The sequence below is a fragment of the Saccopteryx bilineata genome, chromosome 3 (assembly GCF_036850765.1).
Source record: "Saccopteryx bilineata isolate mSacBil1 chromosome 3, mSacBil1_pri_phased_curated, whole genome shotgun sequence".
NCBI lineage: Eukaryota > Metazoa > Chordata > Mammalia > Chiroptera > Emballonuridae > Saccopteryx > Saccopteryx bilineata.
The window spans coordinates 289,490,474-289,512,372 of record NC_089492.1 but is presented as its reverse complement, the minus strand read 5'-3'; the positions used below and the strand labels follow the sequence as shown (position 1 = coordinate 289,512,372).

Sequence of the window (21,899 nt, the reverse complement as noted above, 5' to 3'; positions counted from 1 at the left end):
CAAGACCCCGGTCCACTCCCAGCTTGCTGCCAGAGGTTCCGGGTCGATGAGACCCAGGTATGGAAGACCCAGTTTCCAGTGGCACCTGGGTCCCTCTCCCAAAGGTTCCCTGTCCCCTTCCCCATGAGCCACTCAGCTAGAGGAGGGTGCCTGCCTTCCAGCGTGTGTCCCTCACATAGGTCAGCCCTGGGGACTCACAGGTGACCAGAACTCAGTCCCTGCCCTCAAGGACTTTCAGCTGACGGAGCTGTGGTGGGCCCCATGTGACACAGCAAACATACCATCAGGATCCCCTGAGGGCCCACCATGTGTCAAGCCTGGGGCTGGGCACTGGGGACCCATTGGTGACCCTGACAAATCTTGGCGAGTTCTCTGTGGGGCCTGGCAGGCAAAGTGGCTCTTTGGAAAGCTGCAGGTCTGCAGTACAGTGGGGAGGGGACTCTTGGGGACAAGGCTGACACAGGCTGAGAGGGAACAAGGGCACAGTGTCCCTCAGGGTCCTTAAGCAGGGTGAACTTGGGGGCTCTGAGGTCATACTGAGGACTCTCAGGCCGGACCTGCTTCGCTCAGCTCGCAGAATCACCTCACGGAACCTCTGCTTACTTGCTGTTCATAGGGCCAGTGGCCACTGTCCTGCTGGTAGCCCGGAGGCAGGGGCAGCTGAGGTGGGAGCAGCCTGTGAGGACCATGAAGGGTCCATGGGCCAGTGGTCCTGCTGCCCTCACAGCAGCCCTGCTTGCCAGGAGGTAGCTGGTGGGGGAGGGCAGGTTCTTTCCCAACACAGCTCCAGCAACCCCTCTGCCACCTGGCTGTCCCCTGGGACCTGGGCCCTTGGTCAGCTTTGGGGCTTCTCAAAACCCTCCAGACAAGGTGGACCCCAGGTCCCTGGGCTCCCACAACTCGGCCTGAGTCCAGGTTCTCATGCCCTATGCCCCAAGACTTCTTGGTTCTGGTTCTGAATTCTGTGGGCTCCAGGCTACTTCCTCCACTATGGGGGTTCTGGAACTGTCTTCCCAGATTTCTAGGACCCACCATGACTGCTCCAGGCCACAGCCCCTGCAGGGCCGGACCACAGGGCCGTTGATGTATGAGTTCTGAAGTTCTTCCAGGCACTGGGGTTCTAACAGCTAGCCTGCCTGCCCCCTAATCCCCGGTTCCAGCTCCTTCAGGGTGACCAATCTGCTTTCTCAAGCCTCCATTCCAGACAGCATAGTCTCAGCTCCCCTGGGATCTAGCTTTCCGTGTGCTCTGAGCTGAAGCGTCAACCTCCTGGGGACCATAGACGAGCTTCCCAGAGGCTCCAAACACAGGAAAATCGGTGGGGACCCTGGCAGCTCTCAGGGCCTAGAGAGGGACTTCTAGGGAAGGGGGAGGGCCCAGACATGGGGGCACATCTTCCCCATCACAGGCCTGCCATGGGCTCCCTCTAGGCAAGCGGCCCATTTACAGCCTGCAGAAAGAGTGGGCCTGGAGGGGGACATGCTGTACCAGGTGACGGCACACCCTGGACAGAGTTGACTAAGTCCAGGGTGGCCACCTGGCCCAGCCTAGTCAATCAGACTTACTCTCTTGAGAACTCGAACTGGGATGGGCAATGCCTCCTGGGCCCTGGGGCCCTGAGATCGTGGAAAGTCAGTCTGAGTGGGTACAGAGCCCTGCAATGGTTGAGGAGCAAGAATGAGGGGGCCTACGGAAGCAACTGGTCAGTGGAGAGGGCCCTAGAGCAAAGAGAGAGGGAGAAGGCGGCTCTGTGCCTGCCTTGCTCCTCCCTGGGTCCCTGCCTGCTGTAGGACCCCCTCTAACTTGAGTTAACCTGAGCAAGTGTCTGGCTGCTTGTCCTTGGCCAGACCCCTGGCAGAACCAGCAACCCTGAGCTTGCCGCCACGCCGGGTGCCAGAGGCAGTCTCCCTGGGTCTGGAACCCCAGCCCCATTTGCCTGCATCATCCTGGGGAAAAGCAGGCTCCCCAGCCCAGCAGACAGGACCCTCGCCAGCTCTGCCCCCCCCCCCCCGCCCCGTGTCTTAGTCATAGGATGGTGCTTTGCCTCTCCCTCAACATGATCTCTACCACGACTGGCCGACGGGGCGCCTGGGCAGAAGTCGGCCGGCAGACATGTTTTGTTTGGCTGGGCACAGCGCTTCAAAAGAATTTGAATTGGTTGCCAACTCTGAAAAGTCAGATTTTACATAAAAATCCAGATTTCTGGCTTCTCTGGACAAACCAGAGGAGCCTGGCAGCTCTGGGCCCACATTTGTGATGGCTTCAGTTTCCGAATTGTGTCTGCCTTCGACTGGCACACACCCTTCCACCCTCTGCAGTCCCCACCACTCCCTATTGCCTCACATCAGGCCCCTTACTCATGACTTGTCCCAGATCGGACAGGAACTGAGCTTCGGATGTTCGCCCAGCCCTTCCTGGTTCTTTTCCCTACCCCCTGCCACATCCTCCACATCACCAGCTACTGACATCCTGCCCACTCTCCAAGGCCCACGTCAAATGCAGAGAACTTTGGGAAGGCCCATCTATCTCAGCATATCCAAATTCCAGATGAACCTCTCCCTCCTTGGCCTCACTCTCCTGGACTGGACCTTTGACTATTACTTTTTTTTTTTTTTTTGTATTTTTCTGAAGTTGGAAATGGGGAGGCAGTCAGACAGACTCCCACATGTGCCCGACCAGGATCCACCCGGCATGCCCACCAGGGGGCGGTGCTCTGCCCATCTGGGGCGTTGCTCTGTTGCTACCAGAGCCATTCTAGTGCCTGAGGCAGAGGCCACAGAGCAATCCTCAGCGCCCGGGCCAACTTTGCTCCAATGGAGCCTGGGCTGCGGGAGAAGAAAGAGACAGAGAGGAAGGGGGGGTGGAGAAGCAGATGGGTGCTTCTCCTGTGTGCCCTGGCCGGGAATCGAACCCAGAACTCCCGCACGCCAGGCTGACACTCTACCACTGAGCAAACCGGCCAGGGCCTATTACTTTAAAAAAAAAAATTTTTTTTTTCTGTATTTTTCTGAAGCCGGAAACGGGGAGAGACAGTCAGACAGACTCCCGCATGCACCCGACCAGGATCCACCCGGCACGCCCACCAGGGGGCGACTCTGCCCACCAGGGGGCGATGCTCTGCCCCTCCGGGGCGTCGCTCTGTTGCGACCAGAGCCACTCTAGCGCCTGGGGCAGAGGCCAAGGAGCCATCCCCAGCACCCGGGCCATCTTTGCTCCAGTGGAGCCTCGGCTGCGGGAGGGGAAGAGAGAGACAGAGAGGAAGGAGAGGGGGAGGGGTGGAGAAGCAGATGGGCGCTTCTCCTGTGTGCCCTGGCCGGGAATTGAACCCGGGACTTCTGCACGCCAGGTCGACGCTCTACCACTGAGCCAACTGGCCAGGGCCAAGAAGTTTTTTTGTGTGTGTGTTTATTTATTGATTTTATTGATAGAGGAAGGGAGAAAGAGAGTGAGAGAAACATCAATTTGTACCTGTATGTGACCTGACCGGGGATTGAACTGGCAACCTCTGCACTTTGGGACGATGCTCTAATCTAGCCAACTGGGTTATCCAGCTGGGGATGACTATTACTTTTTTTTTTTTTTTTCTTTACAGGGACAGAGAGAGAGTCAAAGAGAGGGATAAATAAGGACAGACAGACAGGAACGGAGAGAGATGAGAAGTATCAATCATCAGTTTTTCGTTGCGACACCTTAGTTGTCATTGATTGCTTTCTCATATGTGCCTTGACTGCGGGCCTTCAGTAGACCGAGTAACCCCTTGCTTGAGCCAGCGACCTTGGGTCTAAGCTGGTGAGCATTTTTTATTTTGCTCAAGCCAGATGAGCCTGCGCTCAAGCTGGCAACCTCGGGGTCTCGAACCTGGGTCCTCGGCATCCCAGTCCAACGCTCTATCCACTGCGCCACTGCCTAGTCAGGTGACTATTACTTTTGACCTATCTTCCCCATCAAGTCACTCCAGGAACACAGCTGATACCACAGCTCTGCCTTAGCTCACACCTGCCGAGCCCTCTGCTTCCTACGCATGGTCTCATCTCGTCCTCATCTCACCATCTGACCCTCGGCAGCATCATCTAGCCCCCGGTGGCAGCCCCTGGTGGCAACCCCAGGCTATGCTAGCTACTGAGCATGGGCACTGAAGCTTGTCCAAACAGAGCGATGGTCTCACCGATGACTTGTGACATCGATTCCTTGTTAACATGGTCATGTTCGGGATATATTGAGTTCTGTAAAATACATCATTAAAATTAATTTTACTTGCTTGCTTTTAGTTTTAGTTAGTTTGTTTTTTTTGTTTTTTTTTCTTTTTTTTTTCTTTTTTTTTTTTTCATTTTTTCTGAAGCTGGAAACGGGGAGAGACAGTCAGACAGACTCCCGCATGCGCCCGACCGGGATCCACCCGGCACGCCCACCAGGGGCGACGCTCTGCCCACCAGGGGGCGATAATCTGCCCATCCTGGGCGTCGCCATGTTGCGACCAGAGCCACTCTAGCGCCTGGGGCAGAGGCCACAGAGCCATCCCCAGCGCCCGGGCCATCCCCAGCGCCCGGGCCATCTTTGCTCCAATGGAGCCTTGGCTGCTGGAGGGGAAGAGAGAGACAGAGAGGAAAGCGCGGCGGAGGGGTGGAGAAGCAAATGGGCGCTTCTCCTATGTGCCCTGGCCAGGAATCGAACCCGGGTCCTCCGCACGCTAGGCCGACGCTCTACCGCTGAGCCAACCGGCCAGGGTTAGTTAGTTTGTTTTTTAATGTGGCTAATAGAAAAATTTTAAAGATGTGATCTATTTTGATGAATAAACGAATCTCTCTACTGGATAGCACTGTTCCCCACAACAGTGAGTTTGAGATTTGATCATTGTGCCATTTCACAGATGAAGAAGCTGAGTCTCAGAGGGCTGGGCAACTTGCCCAAGGCCATGCAGCTAGTGAGTGAGTGATGAGGCTACAACTTGAGCCCAGGCCCATCAGACTCCAAGTCTGTTCTCCTAATCATTAAGCAAAACTGCCCCACAGTGTCCCACGGTTGGGTGCTTGGTACCCATGAATTTATCCCCCCATTGTTGTATCAGCCTGGCCCCAGGCTGATACAAGTATACAAGAAACTGCCCTTGTTGTCATTCTGCACGGGACTCCTTCACCTTTCGAGCCCCCCGCCAATCAACCTTTTTGCCCCAAGAAGGCAGGGCCTCCCTACCCACCATCTTCCAAGCACAGGCCTGGCCGCACACAGGTTGTCACCTCCAGGAAGCAGCTGTGGCCTTGAATGCCCCCTCCTACGCTAACCCCGCCCTCTGTGCTTGGGCAGCTGCCGCAGGCTGGGCGAGGACTGCGCCCCTCATCGGGGCAGCCTGTAGACGCGTCAGATTTGGCCCACATCTGGTCAAAAGCCAGAAGGGCATGTTCTGGGCAAATGTCACTGGCCCCAGGATCTCTCTACCCCTCCCTCCTCCGACACTGGTCAGAGCATCCCAGTGGCCTGGGAAAGAAATGTGGTCCCCTTCCCAAAGCCTCATCGAGCATCTTGGGGCAGGACCATCAGTGGGGAGAAGGGGGCATGGACCATGGCCTCTGATGCTGCCCATGCCTATAGACCAGAACCAACTCTGGCATTGTCCTCTGAGGCCTGGAGATGCCAACTACTGCCCCACCTGCCCACGGCCCTCGGGCTCAGCAAGTAGAGGTGGGTGGACACATTCAGAATTCCTTCCTGGGGCCAGAGAAACTGTCCACACAGTTCCTGCCCCCTGGCCTGGGGCCAGCCGGCCACTTCCTCTGATGAAGGCTGCTGTGGTCACCTGCCCGTTTGTCTCCCATGGGCTTCCTCCCCAGGCTCCTCGGAGGAACCGAGAATGGCCGAGCGAGGGACAGGCGCAGGGCTGCAGAAACAGGTCTGAGATTCCAAGTCAGGACAGTCACGCTCTGGGCACAAGCCCCACCCGCATCACGGGGCCCGGCTGGCACCAGGGCTCACCGCCTACCCTTGATGGGCCCAGGCCAGGGACCGGCTGGCTGCAGAGGACAGAGCCCACACAGACAGCTGTGTGCCTGCTCGCCCACCCGGCCTGCCTCAGCTCACCCCGGGGCCTGCCATGTGCCGTGTACCCACCCATCCACTGTGGGCCGGGGCCCCTCCCCCAGCCGGGGTAGAGCGGGCACGGGGATGCACGGGCACGCAGGGCCTTGTCTGGTGGCTCTGAGGCTGAGGGTCAGAGTTGTGGGTCTGGGCGCCACCACTTACAACCTCGCTGAGCCTTCCCTTCCAGAGTACAGGGGACACTCTAAGAATTGTCCCTACCTCAAAGGGTGGGCACAAAGATGCCAGGAGCCAAGGCTTTCAAAAGTCTTGACACTGGACAAGTCCTCTTTAAATGTCAGTTGTGGGGCCCCAGAGGCCGCAAGGACCTTCCTGTCCGGGGACTCAGTGGGGGGAGTAGGCTTCTCAGAAGTTGTCCCCGAGATACACCGAGTGGTCAGGGCATCCCAGGCAGAGGGCTCAGCAGGAAGAGAGTGTGGGCTTCCCTCAATGACAGAGATGAAGGGAGATGCCTGGGAGACCAGGGTGCACAGTCTGATTAGGGGGTAACAGAGACCCTGCTGGGCCTCCTGGGCTCATGGCTGGGACTGGCTAAATGACCTCAGGCAAATCTCTGGCCCTGTGAGGATGTGGGCCACCCCACCTGCCTCAGGCAGACAGGAACCTGCCAGGGGAAGCAGTGTAGGCAGGCGGGACTCCCACAGCCTGTCCCGCATCCACACTGCCCCGACCCACCCGCTGCCTGCAGACGGGGTTCCTCCCCAGCCTGGCCCTCCACCTCCCCACGGGCCCCTTTCCATGCCCCACCTTGCCTTATGGGCTCCTCCTCACACAGTCCTGTCCTCCCAGCCTCCTGCACACACCTCTGCAGGTGCCCCAGCTCCTGGGGCCCCGGTGAGCATGGCGCCCGCCCACCTCTCCATGCAGCCGCACTCCCCCGTCCACGGCAGCCAGACAGACAGGAAGCAGGACGGGGCTCATCAGATGAGGCACACCTGTCCTTCTCGCTTCTGGGCCAGCGTTTGTCACTGCTTTGTGGAACCCATGACCCATGTGGTCCCCTTCCATGGTGAACCCCCAGGCCTGGCCATCACTTTCTGTCCCCACTGGTCGCAGGAATGGTCAGGGAAGACCCACACTGCGCCGGGGAGGCTGCACCAGGAGAAGCTCCTGCATCGTCTGGGCCTGGCGCCCAAGATGTGGTGAGCGGAGGAGAGAACTGAGGCCCAGGACCCTGCTCCCTGCCCGGCTTCTGAGGGCCAGGCCAGGCCAGGCCAGGTGTCCAGCACTGGCCCAGAAGCATCGACAGATGGAAGCCACGGGCTACTATGGAATAACGGCATAACATCCGCATGGACTGTGCCTCTGTCCGCGTCATCCCCGTCAGTCCCCGTGACCCTGCTGGCATTGTCATGCCCATGTACACGGCCTTCTCAACCTCCCACGTCCAGGAAAAGGCCAGGTCGGCCTCCGAGTACAGGCTGCAGGGCTCGGCGTTCTTGCCACCCGTTTTACCCTTCAGGGGCCTTCACCTCGCTGTCCTGCTTCCTCATCCGCAAAGGGGATTATGGGAGAAGTGACACATGTCCTGGGACCCTGACCATGAACATTCCAGAAGCACTTGTCCCATTGCATGGCCCCGATCGTGAAGGCGGAAGACAGAGGCCGAGCCCCAGCCTGAAGCCCACAGCCCTGGCTGCCCGCTCCAGGCCCCGCTGCCGGGCCCACACTGTCCGGCCCAGCAAGCCCACCTTGCTGCCCCTGCCCCTGAGGCCCTCAGGTCCTCGAGCTCAGGCCCTTCTCCTCCACCAGCAGCGGCTCCCAGGAGGGGCACTGGCCCCCACACCACTGCTGAGCCAGTGACTGACGGTGGCATGTGCACAGTGACCGGGCTACAGGCTCTGGCCAAATGGAAGGTGGCCAGGGAGACCAGGTGTGGGAGCCTCCTGAAAGCCCGCCCGGGAAGGGGGCCACACCTACCCCCGAGGTCCTCGATGATGTCCAGGGTGGAGCTCCAGGAGAAGCGCTCCACGGCTCCCAGCTCCAGCCCGGCCAGTGTACCGGGCAGGGCCTCCAGCTCATAGGCGCCCCGCTTCTTCCAGTAGAGAAACATGCTGAGGCCTGGGACGGCCTGCCCACCAGGCCCGTGCCCTCCGAGGCTGGGCAGCCCCGGGGACCCAGGGACCACAGAGGGGCTGCAGGGATCCTGGGGCTGGCCTTGGGCTGGCCAGCTCAACCCTCCCCGGGGAAGGAAGCATTCTGGGAGCGGTTGGGGGCCCTGGAGCTGACCAATGGCCAGGGCCCCGGCCCCACACAAAGCGCCTTTCTTTTCCTCCTACAGACATTTTACAAATTTCGACTTCCCGGCCCCCTTAGAGCCCCCACTGAGAAGATGGGCTGGCCGTCTGGGGACCACAGAGACCCAGAAAAGAGTCTGATTGTTCCGTGGTCTCTTTGCTAAGATAAATTTTCAGAGAAGAAAAATGTGCTGCCCCAGGAACAATCCCAGCCCCCTGGCCCTGACCTCTGACCCCAGCCCCCAGGCCTAGCTGGGCCCTGCAGTATTTCTGAATGAGGAGTGGAAGCACCCAGTCGGGCGCCGTGGAATGACCCCCAGAGCTGACTTCAGCTGCCTGACTGGGCACCCTCCCCAGGAAGCTCGAGGCACACCTCCCAGCTCCTCTGAGCAAAGGCCTGCAGGAGGCTCTGGGGGTCAGAGGGCTGGAGCTGCCAGCCGGGCCTCACAGTCAGGCTGCCAGCGAGCCCTGGAATCGGCCAGCTGGGCTCTCCTCAGGGGCCTCTCCCTGCCCTGGGCTGGCCACATTTCACCCGGTAGCCCACCCACCCCTGTCTCCCTCCTTGGACAGTGTCACCCACACCAGGGGCAGCACTGTGCACAGAGCCCTGGGCAGGCTGAACGCGTGCAAAGAACCTCCGGCACCGTCAGTATGAAGCTTCCGTGCCTTCTGCACTGTGGGCGCAAGGCTGGGGATGGAAGGGTGGGGTGGGGCGGGGAGGTGGGAAGGGCTGGTGGGTGGGAGAGCTTGGGGATGGGTGCGAGCCACCCACCAGAAGACCCCTAAGGAGAGGTAAAGAAGCAGCTGTGCAGAAAATAAAAGTTATGAGTCCATTTATCTCAAAGCCTCGTAAAAACTGCAAATGTTTACCCAGTTAGAAAGAAAAAGAAGAAAAAAACAAAAACCTACGCCAGCTGTCTGGGGAGAGTCCTCTGTCCTGGTACTCAGGGTCCCGAGCAAGGCCTGCCCACGCCTTCTGGTTTCCACCATGGAGGGGGGATTGTCCTCAAGGCACAGATGAGGAAACAGGCCCAGCTAATAAGCAGCGGAACTGGGATCTGAACCCAGTTGTGTCTGGCTTCAAAGCCAACTCTGGGGGTCAGAGGGCAGTGGGCTGGCCCCACGGGAACCCAGAAACGCCACATTGCCCAGCTGCCTCTGTCTCACCCTCCCGTGGCCCTCCGGCCTGCGAGGGCCCCAGAAGAGCTAGCCTGGAGTCAGAGGCAGAGCCTGGGCAGAGGCAAACACCCCACCTACCAGACGCCTGGCCACAGAGAGGCACGAGGCCCCAGGCAGGGGAGCTGGCAGAGGGATCTGCTTTCCAGGGGGGTCACCCTGGAGCTACGGTGGGTGGGAGGATGCTCGGGTGGCCGTCCAGGCAGCCTGCACACCCCTAGCTGAGGGCTAAGGTGCCAAGAGGCAGCAGAGTAATTCAAACCATATGCCTTCCTGCCCTCCTCCTGGGGCTCGGGGCCGGGGGTGGACACACGTAGGCCCTTTAATCCTTGATCTCTGGCACCCACGTGGCCTGGGCCTGAGCCCACAGGAGTTCGGGGGTGGCCCAGCTCATGTTCACAGGCAAACGGCCAGCCTGGGGGTGTCAGGCTGAGCTTGGGGAGTGAGACAATCTGTCCCCAAGCAGCCATGCTGGTCCTAGTGCCCAGCTGATGGAGGCAGGGCTGCAGAGCTGGGGGCGGTCCCTGAGCAGCTACCCAGCACAGACCCCTTTGCACCAGACCTGGCATGGACCACCCTTGGTTATGGTCTCAGAACGGCCCGCTCCAAAGCAGCCTCCTGCTATGGGTGGGGTAGTGACAAGATTTCTTTCTACCCTCAGCTTTGGGGCAAACACAAGGAGCCCCACTCCCTGAATACACCCACCGGGGGAGACCCAGCGGTGCCTGCCCCGCCCCCGCTCCCCAGGGCGCATGAGCCTCAGCCCCAGGTTCCTTCCGTCCCCAAATGTGCCTCCTGCTTCCGCTCCCTGCCAGCCCTGTGGCCTGATGTCCTCCTCTGGCTCCCACAGAGAGTCACCCACACTCCTCTATCCGGCCAGAGGCCTCCCCAGCCCTGCCTCACACCTTCCTCTCCATTCCCAAGGGCGGCCCAGCATACCAGGGGTCAGGGCAGGCCCACTGGGCTGGCTAAAGGGCTCGTCGGTGCCCCAGGATGCCACCCCAGCTCACCACCCAGAGGCAGCCAGTGTCAAAGGCAGGGGGCCGCCCCAGCCCTCCCCGATCTGAGGAAAGCCAGGAAACTAGATCGTTGGCAAGAAAATAAAGAAAAATAGAGCGACCCAGAAGAAAGAAACCCAGGCTGGCTGTTGGGCTCCCAGAGGGAAGGAGGTGGGGCTCCGTGGCCTCTGAGACCCCCTGGGCGAGGTGCTGGGCTGCATAACTGCCTTGCGCATTGCTCTGTCCCCAGCCCCAGGTGATGACAGCTACACTTCAGAGGGCCAGAGCCCGTGCTGAGCATGGCCCCTCTGTTATCTCCTTGAATCCTCATGTCAGCCCCACGACAGGGGTGGAAAAGCTCACGGGGAGAAGGGCTAACTTGTCCAGGCCACACAGCTCAAAAGGGACAAGCCAGGGACCACAGCACCTGGCCCTCAATGACGCAGCTACTGCAGAGCACAGAGAAGCAGGCTCAGCCCCCAGGACTGTTGGGGTGGTCCCAGCTGGAAGCCCCTCCTCTGACAGCCCCAAGGCCTCTCTCCCTGCCTCAGTCCCCCCAGAATCTCTCGGCCTCCTGATGGGACAATCTAAGGGGAACTGGAGGCCAATAGCCATGCCTCCCCTGGGACTGTCCTTGAGGCTGGGGACCTCTCTCCCTGGCCCTAGGCTGGGGCTGGGGCAGGGACAGACAGAGGGACAGGGAGCCAGAAAGCTGAGGCTGCTTCATCCAGGGCCTCTCAAGGGCCTTGGACAAGGGGAGGGACCAAGCATCTTTGAACTTGGAAACTCAGCTATTTCCTTGAGGGCGGAAGTGCCCCGCGAGGGCTGAAGTAGGAGCCCCCAGATGCTGCTGAGCAAGGGGCTGAAAGGGGAACAGGAGCAGGTGGCCTGAACCGCCACCCACCCCACGCCGCAGTCTCCCAGCAAGCCACGGCATCGGAGACCTTGGCTGGGCCCCAACATGCCCTTCCCCACACTCACCCTGGCTGACCCAGGAGTGGGACCAGTTCAGGGTCCTCCCTCGGCCACTCTAGTTGGGCAGCCTTGTGCAAGACACGTCGTGAAGACTCCAATTTCACAGCTGTTAGATGGGTTAAGGAGAGAACCCCCCTGCATCGTCTCCACGAGATCCCGTCCACGGTGGGCTACCCAGGGAGCCTGGCAGAGCAGGTGTGCGCCCAGGGTGAAGACTTGAGGGGGGGGCTGCCCCCTGACAAGGGGCCTTCCCTTTCTGGCCCCCTCCTCTAGGCGAAGTCCGCCATGACCCTCTGTGGTCCTCTGAGCATCCCCAGGTGCTGGTGACCACATCCTTTCCTCCCCCTTCTGGCATTTGGGGAGGCCTGTCTGGACCCCCAGGGCGGCTGGCAGTGCCAGCTGTGCGTGGAGGGGTTGGCTGGAAGCAGAGCTGGTGCTGACAGGCTGTGCCCGGTGCCAGCCGCCCGGCTCGCGTGAGAAGCATCCTCACGGCTGCGCTGTGCTGTGTTCCCAGGTCGGGCTGCAGAAAGTGAAGCCGGCCAGCCAGCCAGAGGCCCGTTATGTAACCCAGCCCTCCTGCTCCCCAGCCTCTGCCCAGCGGCCAAGCCCCAGGGGATGTGTCCCACGGACCACCCACACTCATCAGACCCCCAGCTCTGGGATGTGAGAACAATCTGCCCCCACCTGGCCGGGGGCAGCCACGGACCCTTCAGGACCACAGCCTGGTGGTGGCCCCTGGTGGGGGCCCAGGGTGGGGTAGAGGCCAATCCCAGGTTGGCAGGCGGTGGGTGCGCCCGAGGCTGGCACTGGAGGCGGGGTGGGGCCTGGCGTGGGCAGCACAGAAACTCCTTGCCCAGCCAACCATTCTGGAGACTGGAAACATGGGCCTGAAGCCTCAGCCATCTGTGGGTCCATCCATTTGGAAGGTGCTAGTGGAGAGCTGGGCTGCAGCCACCTGGCTACAAGCCTGCCCAACCCTCTCCCCAAACACCTCCTCACAGCCCATGGCTACTGCGGCCCACCGGCCATCAGAGCAGGCTGCACTCACCATGCCAGGAGGGGTCAAAGGTGACCCGCACTTCCTGTGCTGCCCACATGGCCCTTTTTCCAATTTGTGGAGGGCCCCAGAGCTGGGACTGAGACACACAGGTATAACAGGGCCCAGGACAGTGGCTCCTGCTCCGTCCCTGGAGTGGGCACTGCAGGCTTCACCCCCACACAGCTGGGCTGCCCCAGACACGGAGGGCACAGAGGGTACGCATGTGTGTGACCCAGCACCACAGCCTAGGAACAGCGTGCCAGGCTCAGGAGGAGCTGGGCCCCTGCAGCCAGGGTAGGGGATAGCCTGCGTCCTCAGAACCTGGTCCTGCTCAGCCAGGGACCCTGTTCTGTCCTCTTTCTCCAGCTCCTGGTGAGACAAATGGTAGGAACACTAACACTGCCAAGTCCCACTGTGTGCCAGGTCCTGGACCAAGAGCCTAATGATCCTGTCACCATTACAATCACCCCCACCCCCATCTTACAGCGCAGGAAGCTGAGGGACCCATAGATCCGCTGGGGTCAGCCAGGAGGCCGGTGGACGCTGCACCGGCATCTCTGCACCACGCTCTGTCCGCCGCTGCCCCCTCCGTGGCTAACATGGTCAAGTTCCACTTGCTCCCAGGTCCAGTCAATGGCCCTTCCTGACCACAGCTGCTCAGAACCCTGAGCTGAGCACGTGGGCTCAAGTGGCCCATTCCAGGGGCCTGGAGCCCTGAGCTGCCCTGAATGTGGGGGGACAGACAACAGGCCCCTCAGACCAAGGTGGCTCCCCAGAGGTGATGGGATGAGAGGTCCACTCATGTCCAGCATCAGTCCTGACCACTGTCACCCAACCATGTACCCACCACAGCCTGGGCACCAGTGCAGCCTAGGCTGGGCTGGCTACAGACTAGGTGCCCAGGCCATTCCAAGCCCCGGCCCCAGCTCAGGTCCCCACCATCCTGCCTGGGCCCCACCTCACCTTGCTCATGTCAACCTCCACAATGCAGCCTGGCACCTGGGTTCAGATCCCGGCTCCAGCTCCTGCCAGTTGTGGTGTCTTGGGCAACTCGCTTAGCCTCTCTGGGTCTTAGTTCCCTCACAGGAGCAGCGGCTACACCACAGGGTTGCTGTGGCGGTCAGAGGAGGTGATTGGGAGGGCGGGCTCACACTCAGGGTTCGCTCCCAGTGGGGGCACCACAGCAAGAATGCAATGCAAATCTGAAAATGTCCCTGCTTTGACTAAAAACCTACCACCCTCCCTGGCACGGCCGCTCGGACCCTTGGGGACTTATCCCCAGCCCCTGCTCCTGGGGGATCAATGGTGTAGGACCCCACCCGTGGGTCCTCGTTCTGCTGCAGGGGACACACAGGAACAACGGAGTCTCGGCTCCATCTAGACTGGGAGCCCCTTGAAAGCAGCTACTGGCTTCGTTCCCCCTGAAAGCAGGCCCAGGCCCAGCGGCCCAGAGCAGGCGTCAGAGGAATGCTTGTGGATATAGACTTGGATAGATTCTCGATCGACTATTTCTCGCCAGGGCTGACTTCTGAATACCTCAAGGATCAGTCCAGCTGGGCTTACTTCCGCCTCAAAGGTAAAGGTATCACCAGGGCTCCCTGGCCCCCAAGAAGAGCCCCACTCAGGGGCAGCCCACAGCCCTGGACGTTTAGCTTGGGGTCAGATCTGGTCGCCACCTTGGAGGAGCTGAGACCCTGGCCAGATCCAGGCACTGTGTCAGTGGGCAGCCAGGGTTTTCCTAGCCCAGGTGGGGGAAGGAGGAGGAAATGAAGGCCTATTTCTTGAGCGCTGTCTGGGGCTGTGGCACAATGGCCACATTCCAGTCTCACTGCTGCCTCTGCCTGCTGGCCACTGCAGACTTTTAAACCTGGCCAGACAGCCTGAGAGGCCGGGCCTTCTCAAGGGCCAAGTCTGTCCAAGGAACAAAGGCTCCCTCCTGGGCCAGCCTCCTGACCGCAGAAAAGACGAGCCAGACTTCCAGGACAGCTGGGATTTCAAAATATCTAGCTCATTGTTGGAACACCGGCCCCGATGTTTGGAAACTACTGTTACTGTCCCCTTGGATGCCCTCAGCAGAGACCCGGGGGACCTCACACATCAAGGACCCCAATGTCCCCCAAGCCCAGGTTGCAGGCCTAGGCTAGGGAGGCAGAAACTGGGTAAGGCAGCTGCTGGGTCTTAGCCCGTCTTGGCATTGTAGCAAATACTGGTCCTCGAGGTCCTGGAAAGGTGCTGACTGGGTCCTAGTCATTTGTATCTCCAGAAAAATAACGGGTGATAAAGAGTGACTGTGTGTGCGGGTCTATGTGCAGCTGCGCATTATTTTGGATACGCCCTCACTGAGGAAGGTGATTGTGGCAGAGGCTGGAATGATGAGCAGTGCAGTTATCTGGGGTCCAACAGCAGCTCAGGCTCAGAAAGTAGCAAGTGCAAAGGCCCTGAGGCCCAGCTTGCGTTCAAGCTAAGGTGACCGACTATTCCAGTTTGCCCCAGATTGAGAGGGTTCCCAGGACATCGAGCTTTCAGTTTTAAAACCAGGATGAGTTGGTCACCCTGTTGAGGGAAACTCAAGGGGACCAGTATGGCTGAAAGAGGGTCAACAAGGGGGAGAAGGTGAAGTCGGGGGGGAGACAAGACATCGGGTTCCGTAAGGGCCAGGGAGGGCTTTGGCTCCTATTCTGAGTGAGATGGGAGCCTTCAGAGGCTCTAAGAGAGCAGGGATGTGATCTGACTTAGATGCAAAAAGGCTGTTCTCACAGAAGTGACAACAGAACATGGAGGGAGACTCAGGGGCCCCGGGGACTTCCAGACCCTGCTGTGGCTTAGCTGGCCCCAGAAAGCCATCTGTTCTACCTCAGGATGAGTCCAACAACCTTGAGTTTCTTGCGCTTTTAAAACACACCATGGTTTAGGATCCGACACCAGCTACACAAAGACAACGTGCTGAATAGTCCGCACCTTTGGGCGTGTCAGCAGGGACCCTGCCCCCTACAGTGGTGAATTCGGTAAATAAGACCAACCTTCCCACTTGGGACAGCCAACAAAGCTGAATGAAAAATTATTTTATTTTCATCTTAAAAAAAAAACACATCAAACCAGCCAAAGGGCAGAAGAGGAGGATCTAGGAAGGTACGCCCAGATGGTTTTGCCCTCAAGGGATTTATGTGTTCACAAGAAAGAGCTGGAAGACCGAGCTTCACCTTTACTGACCTTATGGGTCCAGGGAAACAAGCTGAAAGTCCCGGGACCTCAGACTTGAGCTTGGATTCAGGTCCACCCAGACAGGTGGTGTCTCCAGACATATGGTAGAAGCACGTGAACATCCTCTAACACCTTAGGCCTCAAATTTTTCTTGCAAATAACTTTTTTTTTAAATATTGATTTGAAAGAGAGAGAAACATTGATGTGTTGTTCCACTTACTTACGCATTCATTGTTTGAGTCTTGTGTGTGTCCTGACCAGGGATTGAAGTCGCAACCTTGGTGAATTGGGACAATACTCTTACCAGCTGAGTTACCCTGCCGGGGCCTCTTGCAAATAATATTTTTACATTTATTGATTGATTCTGCCTGACCAGTGGTGGCGCAGTGGATAGACCGTTGACCTGGGATGCTGAAGACCCAGGTTCAAAACCCCAAGGTCACTAGTTTGAACATGGACTCATTTGGCTTGAGCATGGGCTCACCAGCTTGAGTGCAGAGTTGTTGGCTTGAGCATGAGCTCATTGAAACAATCCTGTGGTTGTTGGCTTAAGCCCAAAGATCACTGGCTTGAAGCCCAAGGTCGTTGGCTTGAGTAAGAGGTCACTGGCTTGGCTGGAGCCCCCTGGTCAAGGCATGTGTGAGAAGCAATCAATGAATAACTAAAGTGCAACAAGTATGAGTTGATGCTTCTCATCTCTCTCCCTTCCTGTCTCTCTCTATTGCTCTCTAAAGAAAAAAAAATTGATTCTAGAGAGAGAGAGAGAGAGAGAGAGAGAGAGATCTGTTCCTGTATGTGTCCTGACCAGGGATCAAACCCACAACCTTGACGCATTGAGACGATGTTCCAACCAACAGAGCAATTGGGCCAGGACTCTTGCAGATCATTTTTAAAATACAATGTCTGACCACCCTGCCAGATAACTCAGTTGTTAGAGCAGGGGTCAGGAAACTTTTTGGCTAAGAGAGCCATGAACGCCACATATTTTAAAATGTAATTCCATGTGAGCCATACAACAACCTGTGTACGTTACACATTATCCAATAAAAATTTGGTGTTGTCCCGGAGGACAGCTGTGATTGGCTCCAGCCACCCACAACCATGAACATGAGTGGTAGGAAATGAATGGATTGTAATACATGAGAATGTTTTATATTTTTAACATTATTTTTTTTATTAAAGATTTGTCTGCGAGCCAGATGCAGCCATCAAAAGAGCCACATCTGGCTCACGAGCCATAGGTTCCCGACCCCTGTGTTAGAGCATCATCCTGAAATGCCAAGGTTGTAAGTTTGATCCCAGTCAGGGCACACACGGGAAACCACCCATGAATGCACACCTAAATGAAACAGCAAAGGAATGCTTCTTTCTCTCTAAAATCAATCAAAAAATAATAAAAAATAAAAATAAAATATCTTTCAACACAGAAAGATAACTAGGCATACAAATAAACAAGACCTCATGATTGAAAGCCAACAGAAACACACCCACAAGAACTTGAGATACTGGAATTATCTGACACAAACTCAAACACCACCTCATCTGATCTCCACAATGACCCTGAGTGGTAGACACTACTATTATCTCCACTTTAAAGATAATGACATGAGGCTCAGAAAGCTGGTGATTTGCCGAAGGTCCCATAGCTAGTAAGGAGAACTGTGATTCAGCGCTGGCTGGTGGCCTCTGTGATCTTTGCTAGGCAGGCCCTGCATGCCCTCCACGCTCGGAAGTCCCGGAGGCATGATGTGGGAGCCTACAGCTGCCCTTGCACCTCGGCTGAGAGCCACCACATTTCAGTAAAGGGAGTGGACAGAGAAGAGAAGTGCCTAGGGACTCTGTCAGGGGACACTGGCCCAGCCACCCACCCCACTTAAGTCAGGGACCAGCTCGCAGGAGATGATGACCAGACAGAGCACACTGAAGGGCCAAAGTAAGGGGCGGATCAGAAAATGAGAGGCTCTCTGGATGATGACCTAAAAATAGCTATTAAAACGCAAGCTGCTCACACCTTTCCACCCAGCAGCTCCACTTGTAGAAATTATGCTCTAGGTAGTCTTGAGCAAGGGCACAAAGGTATAAGTAGGTGTAAGGATGTTCACTATGGCATCGCTTACAAGAGTGAAAAATAGGACCTGACCTGTGATAGCGCAGTGAATAGAGCATCGACCTCATGCACTGAGATCACCAGTTCGAAACCCTGGGCTTGCCCGGTTACGGCACATACAACAAGCAATCAATGAACAACTAGAGTGAAGCAACTAAGAGTTAATACTTCTCCTTCTCACCCCCTCCTCCCTCTCTGTAAAATCAATAATAAAATCTTTTTTTTTTTTTTTAAATACTTTATTGATTTTACAGAGACAGGAGAGAAAGGGGAGCATGGATTGGGAAGTATCAACTCATAGGTGCTTCATGTTAGTTGTTCATTGCTCGCTTGTTGTATGTGCCTTGGCCAGGGCAGCCCAGGGTTTTGAACCGGCAACCTTGGCACTCCAGGCTGAAGGTTTATCCACTGCACCACCACAGGCCAGGCTCAATAATAAAATCTTTTTTTTTTTTTTTTTTTTTTTTTCATTTTTCTGAAGCTGGAAACGGGGAGAGACAGTCAGACAGACTCCCGCATGCGCCCGACCGGGATCCACCCGGCACGCCCACCAGGGGCAAAGCTCTGCACACCAGGGGGCGATACTCTGCCCATCCTGGGCGTCGCCATGTTGCGACCAGAGCCACTCTAGCGCCTGGGGCAGAGGCCACAGAGCCATCCCCAGCGCCCGGGCCATCTTTGCTCCAATGGAGCCTCGGCTGCGGGAGGGGAAGAGAGAGACAGAGAGGAAAGCGCGGCGGAGGGGTGGAGAAGCAAATGGGCGCTTCTCCTGTGTGCCCTGGCCGGGAATCGAACCCGGGTCCTCCGCACGCTAGGCCGACGCTCTACCGCTGAGCCAACCAGCCAGGGCTAAAATCTTTTTTAAAAAGTAAGCCTGACCAGGCAGTGGCGCAGTGGAAAGAGCATCGGACTGGGACACAGAGGACCCAGGTTCAAAACCTTGAGGTTGCTGGCTTGAGCGTGGGCTCACCAGCTTGAGCGCGGGGTCGCTGGCTTGAGCATTGGATCATAGACATGACTCCATGGTCACTGGCTTCAGCCCAAGGTTGCTGGCTTGAGCAAAGGGTCACTCTCTGTGCTGCAGCCCCCCCCCCCAGTCAAGGCACATATGAGAAAGCAATCAATGAACAATTACGGTGCCACAACAATGAATTGATGCTTCTCATCTCTCTCTCTGTCTCTCTCTCGCTAAAAACAAAAACAAAAGCCAAGTTAATAGCCACCGTATCCAAAACTAAGATTCACTTTGTACCTTGTGAAAAACAATCTGGAATACAGCTGGAACAGAATCAGGGGACTTAACTCTTCACCTTACGTACTGTTTGAACGTGTTATAATGAAAATGTAGTACCTGTCCGAGCAGAGCCAAGGGGGCACACACATGTACGGGTGTGCCTTTATTTATTTACATGCCGATGCAGGCTCCCACACCCCCTCTCACCAGCACTGGCACAACAGCCTCCTGGCTCTGTGGCTCTTTCTTTATTCACCAGGCTCCCCTCTAACTTCCTGAGTCCACTCTCCAAACTGCTATCAGAAAAGGTTTCCCTAAAATGCAGGCCAGATCGTGCCACCGACCCTGCTAAAAACGCTTCAGTTCTCATAGCCCCAAGGATGAAACCTGAATAGTGTGAGATGCTGTACCAACCTCTCCACGACTGACTGATGGACCTCTGTCCGTCAGGACAGCTCCCCTCCGCCAGCCCCCCCCCACCACACCCACACCACCCCTTGAACAGCCCAGCCATGCTGCACACACCACTATTTATTTATTTATTTATTTAGTGACAGAGAGAGACAGGGAAGGGACAGACAGACAGGAAGGGAGAGAGATGAGGAGCATCAGTTCTTTGTTATGGCTCCTTAGTTGTTCATTGATTGCTTTCTCATATGTGCCTTGAGACTGGGGGATTTCAGCAGACTGAGTAACCCCTTGCTCGAGCCAGGGACCTTGAGTCCAAGCTGGTGAGCTTTGCTCAAACCAGATGAGTTAGCGCTTAAGCAGGCGATCTCAGGGTTTTGAACCTGGGTCCTCCGCATCCCAGTCCGACGCTCCATCCACTGCTCCATCCACTGCACCACCGCCTGGTCAGGCCACACTGCAATTTCTGTCTCCTGCCCGTCATTCTCTCTTCCTGAAGAGGCCTTGGACTCCTATGCCAAACCTCCCCCATCTTTGGTGTGAACCTGTCACCCCACCTTCGCTGTATTTTAACCCACCAACTACTGTTCAATTCCTGATCACGAGCCCTGATCGCTTGTCAGTCAGTGAGCTTCTGGGACAGGCATTTATTGACCTTGCTCACCAGCACCGCCCAGCCCCCGATGCCTAAGTACAGCACCCAGCAATAAATGCTCAATGAGCATCTGTGGTGATTAAATGAGCAACTATGACACATTCATGCTTGTCAAATAAGTAAGCAGCTTAAAGACACAATCAAGCTGAAGCTGAACAGGTGGCCATTCTCAGCCATCCATGTGGCAGGTATGAATGACTTAAGGGACACTGCACACGGCCTGTGACACCCAGTTCACCCATGCCTGGAAACAATGTCCTCTCCCGCGGGGAAGCTGTGCTGGGCCTTGAACTAACCAGATATCAGTCACTGGGGGCTCGTAAAGGAACGCGCGGACCTGTGAGGTCCACCCTGTGAGGGCGGACGGTAAGCTCACTGTACTGTCTGGCCACCCCCAGCGAAGGGCCCCAAGTGTCGTTTATGGGGTGGGCCAGAGGGAGGAAGTTGGTGGCACAGACCCCTCCCTGGGAGGGGACAACCCTGCCCTGAGGCACCGGTGCGGACACTGGAAGATTTCTCCGGGACTCGCTGTCTGCTTCACAGATCTGTTCTGGGCCAGCCATGGGCGGGGCACAGCTAGAGATGAGAATGGGGACACATATTTGAGCACAGAGACATCAGTGGCCACCATGCCCCAGGTCACTGCTCTGTGGCCAGGGTGTCTGGGGCTCTGACTCTGGGGCACTGTCCCTTTGACTCCACGGACACTGTTCCTGACTCCACAGCCCCCAAACGCATCATGGCGTATGGCAGAAGCGGACTTAAAAATGTTGGTTTAGGAGGAATCTCATGGCCCTTTTTAAAAACGGCTCCAGAGGCCACCCTGAGGACATGTCCCAGAGAAGCCTCAGGGTGGGACACGACCTGTGTGCACAGAACAACACTTTGAAGGGTCTTGGGCACTTCCCCAGTGTGCCCCCTTCACCTACTAGCAGAGCCATTCTGGAGCATATAGATCTTGCTTTTTTCTTTGTAGAAGGCGGGGGCGGGGCTGAAACAGAAAGCCTTCCCCCCTCTGCCTGCTCAGAAGCCAGGACATCACTGTCACCTTCACCCGGCACTGGTGAGTCAGGGCTGAGGGCTAAGCCCCGGGGGGCTGGGTGACCCTGGCCTTCTCTGCTTTCATGAACTCAGATCAGTGAGGACAAAACGGACACAGCCCGCAGGGGGGCTTCTTAAAGCATCCAGACTAATTCAGCAAGTGAGGGTGGGGGGATCTCAGCGGCCCCTCCCAGACACCCAAAGTCTCCTCTCCTGGTTCAGTGCCGACAACCCTCCTTTCTGGATAAAAGAGGAAGAAAACATACTCACTGGCTCCGGGACGGAGGCTCAGCCAGCTGCGAGGCGGGGACCCACATTTTGTCAGGACTGAATTCATGCTAGACCTCTGGGGTGGTGGCTCTGTGCCTGGCCCTTGAGCCACGTGCCTGGCCCACAGGTCTGTGTCCCTCTCTACCCGGCAGCAGTCCTGACACTGGAGAGCTTCTCCCAGACTCAGCCCCGGTTTTTAATTTCTCCAGCTGAACCGTCTGCACAGAAAACCACGGAGCGCTCAGCCTGGCCAACTCACTTCCCTCCGACGCAGGCCCCTCGGGCGCCGTCTATTTCAGCGTAATAACTGCATGGCTGCCTGGTCTGCACTGCGCTTCCCTGCAGGTGGTTTCCTCCCCTTGGGTTTTCCAAGCCCTGGGACCCATCTGTTCTGGGAAACAGACTTCTCACGCTGCTGGCTGCCTCGGTGTCCCTGCCCTTCCCGGAGAGCAAGGCCAGGCAGACCCT

General features: G+C 57.3%; 1 protein-coding gene across 2 annotated transcripts in view; it reads right to left on the bottom strand.

Annotated features, from left to right (window-relative positions):
• PLEKHG5 (pleckstrin homology and RhoGEF domain containing G5) overlaps positions 1 to 21,573 on the bottom strand; it is a 52,882-nt gene extending 31,309 nt beyond the window's left edge. Inside the window, exon 1 of one of the 2 annotated variants that reach the window (XM_066270581.1) lies at positions 21,432 to 21,573. In XM_066270581.1, the coding sequence (XP_066126678.1) occupies positions 21,432 to 21,498 (67 nt within the window). In that variant the 5' untranslated portion in view covers positions 21,499 to 21,573. The remainder of the gene's footprint in view (positions 1 to 21,431) is intronic. The other variant, XM_066270580.1, reaches the window with a different exon arrangement.
• Positions 21,574 to 21,899: the final 326 nt, after the last annotated feature.